Source organism: Lactuca serriola, chromosome 1 (assembly GCF_051521515.1).
Source record: "Lactuca serriola cultivar US96UC23 chromosome 1, Lser_US96UC23_V15, whole genome shotgun sequence".
NCBI classification, from domain to species: domain Eukaryota; kingdom Viridiplantae; phylum Streptophyta; class Magnoliopsida; order Asterales; family Asteraceae; genus Lactuca; species Lactuca serriola.
The window spans coordinates 170,335,392-170,344,434 of record NC_136408.1 but is presented as its reverse complement, the minus strand read 5'-3'; the positions used below and the strand labels follow the sequence as shown (position 1 = coordinate 170,344,434).

At 29.8% G+C, this 9,043-nt stretch overlaps 1 protein-coding gene across 7 annotated transcripts; it reads right to left on the bottom strand.

The window, feature by feature from the left end:
- Positions 1-3,643: 3,643 nt before the first annotated feature.
- LOC145101283 (Aldolase-type TIM barrel family protein) lies at positions 3,644-8,726 on the bottom strand. 7 transcript variants are annotated; one of them, XM_079038498.1, is made up of 14 exons: positions 8,268-8,531; positions 8,100-8,180; positions 7,611-7,831; positions 7,330-7,456; positions 7,097-7,224; positions 6,900-6,969; positions 6,675-6,777; positions 5,940-6,057; positions 5,753-5,834; positions 5,559-5,620; positions 5,035-5,107; positions 4,800-4,883; positions 4,393-4,473; positions 3,644-4,119 (listed from the first exon to the last, which is right to left on the bottom strand). In XM_079038498.1, exons 3-14 carry the CDS (start codon positions 7,814-7,816, stop codon positions 3,940-3,942), a joined length of 1,314 nt encoding a protein of 437 aa, XP_078894624.1. In that variant the 5' UTR covers positions 7,817-7,831; positions 8,100-8,180; positions 8,268-8,531; the 3' UTR covers positions 3,644-3,939. The 7 variants fall into 7 exon arrangements, with proteins under 7 accessions (XP_078894624.1, XP_078894605.1, XP_078894638.1 ...); XM_079038479.1 differs by lacking the exons at positions 8,100-8,180; positions 8,268-8,531 and adding an exon at positions 8,610-8,726; XM_079038512.1 differs by lacking the exons at positions 8,100-8,180; positions 8,268-8,531 and adding an exon at positions 8,610-8,717 and having other exon boundaries at positions 7,611-7,739.
- Positions 8,727-9,043: the final 317 nt, after the last annotated feature.

Here is a 9,043-nt window from a genome sequence, read left to right as displayed (position 1 = left end):
ACATAATAATTGCATAAAATAAACAACACAAAACATGCATAAAAAGATATGTACATAAACATAACCAACTAATGATATTTTTTTGAGCCAACACAAAAGATGCCAAGTCCATTCTTAAATGGACATTTAAGGGGACCAAAAATTTTCTTGTAATGTTGTTGTAGAAACTCCCGCTTGAGTAAACACCCATTGCTTGCAAAAAAAATGGAAAATCTTCTTTAAAGGAAAAAATTCAGCCACATGCAACACTTTTCAGAAACGAGTTGCAGAAAGTGTTGCATTAGATCAACAACCCTTAAAGTAAAGGCTATTGTTGACAGCATTCATGACACTTTTCAGAAAGTGTCATATTTCTGCCCAGCACTATGTAGTCACGAAAATTGCCTTTTTGTCATCAAAAAATGGCTCCAACTTCATTTCTTGTTATATCTTTGTATAAATAAATTATTTCTAAAACCTAATCTATTATTTTACAAAAATAACCAAGAAAACTAATCTATTTAATTATTACATACCATATGAATACATAAATTACTACAACCATTTTTATAACAAAAACAACAAACACAACAATACAACAATTATAATGGTCATTGGCTAGTTTATGCACATTATACACATCAACATACACATAAAACAAAATTTGTTTTTATAAGACAACTTTAAATGACAAAAGATGCATGAAACTTTTGTCACATCAAATAACAAATATAAAGTTGTCATGGAAAATATGTATGAACTTATTTTTATACAAAAAACAAGTTATTAATATTCTCCAAAAACTAAGATTTCCAAAAATCAAAAAATCTAACCAAACTTGCAAGGTGGCTCTTGATACCAATTGTTGGGTTTTAGTTCAAAATTAGTTTCAAAACTACAAAGATTGGCAAACCGAAATCACAACCTATGAAGGCTCAACTATGATTTTGATTGCTATATATGTCATTAAAAAAAAGTAAAAATAAAAAATAGCTATTCATTGATAAATAATTAAAAAAATTAAGCTAAATTTATCTTTTTCTAAAGAAACAAACAAATACCAATTAACCAAATAATACCAACTTATGGTATACACATGTGAGCATATAATGTCACATTTTGTAAGTCATGTGTAACAAACAATAATAAATACTCAAAATCATTATAATTAATTACACATAGGAATAAATTACAGTCAGTACATTTTCCATTGCTCCTTATTTTCATACAGTAAATACTCAAAATCATTGCTTCTTTCTGTAATCATTAATCAATTTGCTGTTTCTTTCGATACCCCTTGTCAGGGCCGGTCCGTTGTTTTTTACTACCCGGGACAAAATAAGAAATTTATGCTCTTATATATACCATACGATAAAGAAAACTTGTCTATAAAATATTTATAAAATAAAAAATGCGGTAAATATTATAATCAAACAAATAGTAGAATAAAAAACCTACAAAAATCACCTAAAATGACATCTTTGTGTACTTTTTTGAAGCTAAAACATTTCTTATTTTACAATAATTGATATTTTGAAAAAAAAAATCACTTTCAATACTTAAAAATGCTAATATATTCAATCTTTTCTTGAGTCATGGTAAATATACAATTTCAAGAGCTTCAATTTTGAAAAATTTCCTTCTGCGGAAGCAACCATAACCTGCACAATCAACAATATCATATACACAACCAACACATTAGTGAACATATCTATTATTCTTGCATACTCCACTCTTCTTGTTCTCTTTTTGTTTTCTATTTTGAGCAGCACCTTATGGTTGTTTTCAGAGAAACATATATATAACTCAACAAATCTAATTATAAAATTTAAGCAACAAAAAGATACAACATGTCCAAAGTTTATGTTTTCCCCTTTCAAGATGTCAAGAGATCTGAAAAATAAACCACATAATAAAAAATAAAAATCTATTTTTCAAAACTATTATATATTATAACAATGGAATACATTTATACCTTTTTGCTACTCACTAAAAGTATAGATAGTAAAAAAAACAGAAATAAGAACTCATATGTTCAATAAATAATTAAACTTCTTTCTGCTTCCTGATTCAAATAAAAAAAAAAAGAACACAAAAGGTTAGAAGACAAATTAAAAAAAATGATGAGAAGACATAGATTTTGGTTTAAACATTGGAGAAATTTTTAGCTTTCAACTACGTCTAAAAGTCAAGCAAGATAGTAAAAAAGACATAAATCAGAACTCAGAAGTTCAAAAGACAATTAAATGTCTTTCCTCCTCCTCATTCACATCAAAAAACAAGAACACAACGGTTTACAAGACAAATTTAAAAAAAAAAAAAAAAAAAAAAAAAAAAAAAAAAAAAAAAAAAAAAACAAACAAACAAACAAAAAAAACAAAAACAAACGAGAATGCAACAATTTTTTTACCTAAATTAGATACAAACCAACAACAGCTTGACTTAGAATCTAAAGCTCAAACACAGGAATCAAATACAAAACAACAACATATTTTGGCTTCAACTAATCATATAGTATTTGGGAGTTTAACACTTTTAACTGAACTCGAATTCAACATGTAAAGATAAAAAAATTGACCCAAATAAAAGAAAAGAATCCATAAATCAGAAACAATTAACAAAATACGAAGTTAAGAAAAAAAATAAAAAAGTACTCCCTGAAGAGTCAAGAGATTCATTCATTCGGATATCAAAAAAATCCAATACATGACGCTCTGTTGTAATGCCTAATCGGAACTCGGAACCCAGATTGCGAGATTGAAACTTGAAAAAAATCAAACTCTGAGAGCAGGTGATGCTCGATTGAATGCACAAAAGGTTTAGAGAGATCGAGAGAAAAGAAATCAGATATCTATTTGATTTAGAATGCGAAATTGAGAATAGAATTCATATACCGATTTACTGATTTAGAACTTGACTCCTCGATCCCAACATATCGCTCAACGATTTTTAGTTTTCAAGGGTGTTACCGATTACCGATTTTGACGATTGAAAATCTCAAGAACTTTGATTATTTGTTGGAGGCTTTCAGTGAAATTATGCCCCAGTACGTTGATTTCTTCGTGAGCACAACTCACAAGTGGACTGGACTTAATATTGGGCCAACATAGTATAGTATATATATAGTAACGAATATTGTATAAAAATTATGCCCCCATATTTTTTATGCCCTGGGCCTAGGCCCAACTCGCCCATGTATTGGGCCGGCCCTGCCCTTCGTTCTTCCTCATTCTCAAGGTTGTAGCACTTACATGGTAAGATCAATTGATTAATATTTTTGTTAGTATTTATGTGTTATGAAAGTATCTATTATGCCTAAAAGAATTATAAAGTTTCCCAATTATCACCCCTAAAAATGTGTATTTTTCAAGATTTTTCGTCTTGAGTTTTGAAAGTACGATACCTAAACTAAAAGCAAAAGAATATAATTGCAAGTTCATTTATGATCTATCGAACTTTCATATACTTGTGTATTACATTGCTATTTATATATATGTCCATGTCTATACATTTTCATGGATTTTTATGACACGTGTACATGTTGCATGTGCTATTTTTATTTTTATTTTCTTATTTGTGTCTTTGCATAAATGCATTTGGTTGCAATCACATTTCAACAATCGAGACCTTACGAGTTAAATCCACAAGAAGCATGCAACAAATATGATTTCTAAGGGATTTAACATTCCAAGTTGTTCAATTTTCTTGGGTGTATATTGTATAGTTTATAAGAGATATTAGATCTCTTGTTTCCCTAAAGAATTTCAACTAGTGCACAAGTATAAGGTTATGGAACAAAAAATTGTAATGTGATAACAAACTAAGAGATTGTTGGATTAAACTAAAAACCATTTAGTGTCCAATGACTTCAGCCTCTTAATGGTTCAGAGAAGAGGTTGCCTGATTGATTCAGTGACGATGACCTCTGAATGGTTCCATTAAGAAGCTATCACATAACCCCTAAGCATACAACAACTCTTGTTCTTGTTCTTGTTCCTTAGGTGTATAAGGCAATGGTAGGAAATTCTTGGAATCAAGAAATTTATCTACACGAGTTGTAGATGATGAAGCAACAATGGGTGAATCCAATACTGAATCAGGAATTGCCATTATAGTCTCCTCCATCAGAGATTTGAATGTCTACAAACATAATTAATAGCAATTAGCAATTAGCAAATAGCAAATGCAAATCAATAACTATTTTCCTCTTAATGGATTTATGAGAGTATTATATATACGGTTATTTTATTTTTTTCTTTTAAGTCCTGTATGGATAAAGTAGTTGAATGTCTATTTGTGTATTATATACATAAAGGTGGTTTCACCCTCATGTTGAAGTGATGTTAAAAATTGTAATTTTTTGAGTAGATTTTTTTTATTTTTTATTTACTAAAATAAAAAAAATGTACTTGCCTTGCATTGATGGAAAGCAGAATCCGCATTGCGCTTCCACACACCGTTTCCTGGCTCCCCCCAAAATAGTCCATATAAAGGCTACACAAATCAACAAATAAAATAAAATAAATTGCTATTTTCATCCCCAAATTACCTTTTTTATAGATATGATACACAAGTTTCATGATAATGTGGTAAGGTTGAATATGGTTTGATTTAAAACATGAAGAAAGACAAGGGCAAAATGGTCATTTTCATGGAATTAACGGTTACAATGTTAACAAGTCAAGGATGATAAATGCAACGGAAATAAAAAAACAAAAAATGGAACTTCTCTACCATATCCATAAAAAGAAAGAAAGAGATACCAAGGAAGGACAAATTTGTAATTTACTCAGAAAGAAGGAAATAATATTTTTTTTTACCTTAACCAAATCACGGAGACTTGGTTTACTATTTCCATACATTCCTATGACTGAATCTGCATACACCTGGTACTTCTCCAACACCTACAACAAGATATCAATATCACCCATATTTTATTTTATATATCAAAAATAAAGGCAATGTACTTTCCATTTTTACCCATAATAGCAATTTTTTATTCCTGATTAAAGAAAATATAGAAACAATAAAAGCAGATTGCTATTTTATGCAAACCTGACGACGAGTGACACCACTAGGTGGGGCCCCATATATTTCAGTGTCAACATTCCCTAACATGGACCATGAACTGTCAAAAAAATTGCACAAAATAAGTCAATTAGTCAATTAGTCAAACTCAAATATCATGTTTTTTTTAATTACGTAGGCTATGTTTGGCAGACTAACTGATAGCTGACAAAAAATGACGTTTGGTAAAAACTAGCTGAAAGATATAAAATGACATTTAGAAAAATACGTTTTTTATAATTAATTAAAGGTATACTCGAAAAATTTAGAAAAGCTCCTGAGTAGCTTTTTAAAAAGCTAGCTTATCAGCTACTTTTTGGTTTGTCAAATCTGACAGTTTATAAAAGCTCGAAAAATAAGCTGGCTTATCAGCTAATTGTGGTGCGTCAAACACAACCTTAATGGACATAATAGGGTAAGCTATATATGTGTGTTTCTTTTTTACTAAAAGCAAAAATAATAAATAATATAATAATAATAATAATAATAATAAAGTGGTTATTTGTTTATACTTGTGATAGGCAGCACGACCAACCATAACACCATGAGCTCCTTCTTGTTGTGCTGCGCGTACCTAGTAAATTTAATATCAAGAAAAGAAGGTCAAATATATATATATTTTTTTACATTTGTTTTATTTTTTAGTAAGGTAAAAAAAAGAGATTAGTATTTTCTATGAAAAAGATAAAAGGAAATGAATGCTTACCTCATCAATGCTATTTATGCCTCCATTAATTGTAAATCGGAGGTCTGGAAAGTCGCGAAGGAGGGCATAGAAGTACTCATATCTGCATGAAATATAATTATAAAAACATGGAAGAAGATGTGGGAAAATTTATTTTTTATTATCTAAATAAATAAAATGAAATGAAATTGTCATTTAATTTACATACTTCAAAGGAGGAATTTTGCGATTATCAGCAGGGCTAATTCCATTAAGTAATGCCTTTCTTGAATGTATTATGAAATGTCTAGTTGGCGATTGAGAAGAAACTTTATATATAAAATCACCTGCAAATTAAAAAAAAATCAAAATAACAAAAGATGACAAAAATAGCAAATGTAAATATAGAAAAGTCGTAAAAATATTAATGCGTCTACATACATCTTATATATGATTAAATTCCAAAAATTACACCGATACTATTATTAAGAGTATTTACAAGTACAGATAATTTTTCTTTTTTCGATATGTTTAAATATAACTTCAAAATATCTTTTTTCCATAGTTCCATAAGAAAATTTCATGGTATTCTATTTTATCCAACTTTTTATTTTACAAAATACATTTTTCTAATATTATTTTATGAAGTATCAAGTATGTACAAAATACAAATACAACTTCATTTCTATATTTGAATATAACATTACTTAGTGGATAGGAAGATAAAAAAAATAAAAACATTACATAATCAATATTCTTTGATTATTAAAAAATCAATTCGAATATAAAAACTTTCAAATGATAAAACATAAACTTGTTTATTTGTTAAATACATAATACAAATTCCAACTGAACATGAAATATGTCCATATGCAACTTCTTCAACTGTATATCTTAGAGAAAGTTTTATAAAACAAACTGGAGGAATGGATGAAAATAAATAAATAAATAAATAAAAACTTACAGAGTTGTTCATATGAATCATGATCATCAACACCAATACGACATTTAACACTAACTGGAGCATCCGTATTAGCAGCAATCACACACATAGCTTCAGCAACAAACTTCCCTTGCAAAAATTAACCTAATCAAATTAACAAATAAATACAAAAAATAAAAATAAAAATATGTGTTCTACTTCTACATTGATCAAAAAAGCATGCATCCAAGAAAATCTTTCACAAACCTTTGGATCAAGCATAAGACGCACACCAAAACAACCATGTCCTGCTACCTTTGGACTAGGGCATCCACAACTAACCAAAAAACACAAAACAAAATTCAGCATAGCTCTTGTGCAAAAGACATAAATACCCTCCTCATTTTCAATTTTTCATCACTTGAAATAGCCTAAAAGGAGATGTGTTATGAATAAGAACTCACTTTAAGTTAATTTCATCATAGCCATATCTGTTTGCTAGTCGAGTTGCTTTTGCAAGATTTTCCAAGTTGTTTCCACCAATTTGAAGTACAATCGGATGTTGTTCTGGAGAAAAAGCTAGAAATCTGTCCTGAGCAATCAAAAAGAAACATAAGTCAAAAAGGAACAAATATAATCTTCATATACAGATACATTATTTTGAGCAAATATAAGTCCATTTAAATAACTTGCTTACCAAATTCTTCTCCTGATAAACAATTGTTTCTGCAGCAAGCATTTCTGTATACAGCCATGCATGTTTAGTTACAAGGCGGGCCATAGTTCTATAATGATTATCTGTCCATTCCATCATTGGGGCAACACTGCAAAACAAGTATATCAAATCATTCAAACTTTCATTCAAAAAAAAAATGAACTTTTAACATATATATATATATATATATATATATATATATATATATATATATATATATATATATATATATATATAACATTAAAGATCTTATAGATATTTACCTGAACCAAGGAGGTAGATACTGTTCCACAACCATTGAAGATTTGGGATGTGAATGATGGTTTTGTTGGTATGCGTATAACTTTCTTGATTTAGAAGATGAAGTTCCACAAAGTAAATTTGGAGGGAATCTGCGATAGTTATTTTTGGGGAAAATATAAGGAGGTGTAAAAGAAGAAAGCAAAGCATGTCCAGCAGACTTCATCATCCCTCTTTCATGAACCTATCAATTGGATGAAACTAGTATTAACAAGGATTTCCTAATAGCAGCTTTCTGGTTTTTTGATTTATGGAAACAGGGATTGTGACTTCTCTCTAAACCTAACTATTTAAACTTAACATCAACTGTTCCTTCAGCTTCCTTATAGGTCAAACATGCTAATTTGAAATTTGAAATTTGATAATCAATTAGCTTTACAATAATTTGGCATACTTATTAGGTAATCTATGTTCGTTTTGAACTGATGAAGTACTGGCCTTCTACGTATCACCTGAAAATGCTTCTTGAGTTCGGAGGGAGAAATGAATATCAGCAAGAAGCGAAGAACAGACTAATTAGGTATCAACTCCTACTGCAAAGAGATCCGTCTAAATTGAAACTTTTCATCATGAATTTAGGATTAACACTTGTGATTTGCTATAAATTCATTAACAATTACCTTAAACTCTGCTAAAACATAATCCAATTCCTAGGCAAGTAAAAGGCAATCAATTTCACAAATCGCATGCATTTAGCATAAACATTATTGAAATACACTAAGCCTTAAAAGTTCCAACCCTCATTCAATGGAACCAATTAGCACAAAGTAGGGAATCCTAGCAGACAAAAATCGAAAGCATCAAATTTGCACATCCCAGTAAGGGAATCGTTGCAACTTTCACGGAATATATGTGGAGCACTAAACAGAAGGAAAAAAGGATTGTCGAACCATGGAAGATACTGAAAAACAAAGATAATGAACAACTGAACAGGAATTGATAATAAGGAGTTAGGGTTTTACGTGGAGCAAATCTGTGGTTGAATTGAGCCCTCGACGGAGAGAACGGTTGGCCGCAAAAGTCACTTCGAAGGCGGATGTAAATTTAAAGCGGATTTTCTTATAATTGCAGCTGGACCCCCTCATGGTTTAATTGTATCTGTTCGACCCCTGGTACTTTTACTAGAGCTCGGAATATTTTTGAGGGTTAACGAACTAGAAAGGTAACGAACTTGATCTTTGTTCACATTAAGGTAACCATGTTTTTTTCGTACACATTTGACCATTGCATTTGTTTGACCTATTCAAAATAAGGTAATGTGACTGGTAATTAGCGATAACATTACCCTATTATGAACAAGTCAAACAAATTTACTGGTCAAATGTGTACGGAAAAAACATGGTTACCTAAACATGGACAAAAACCAAAATTATTTACCCATTTTGGTAATATTGGG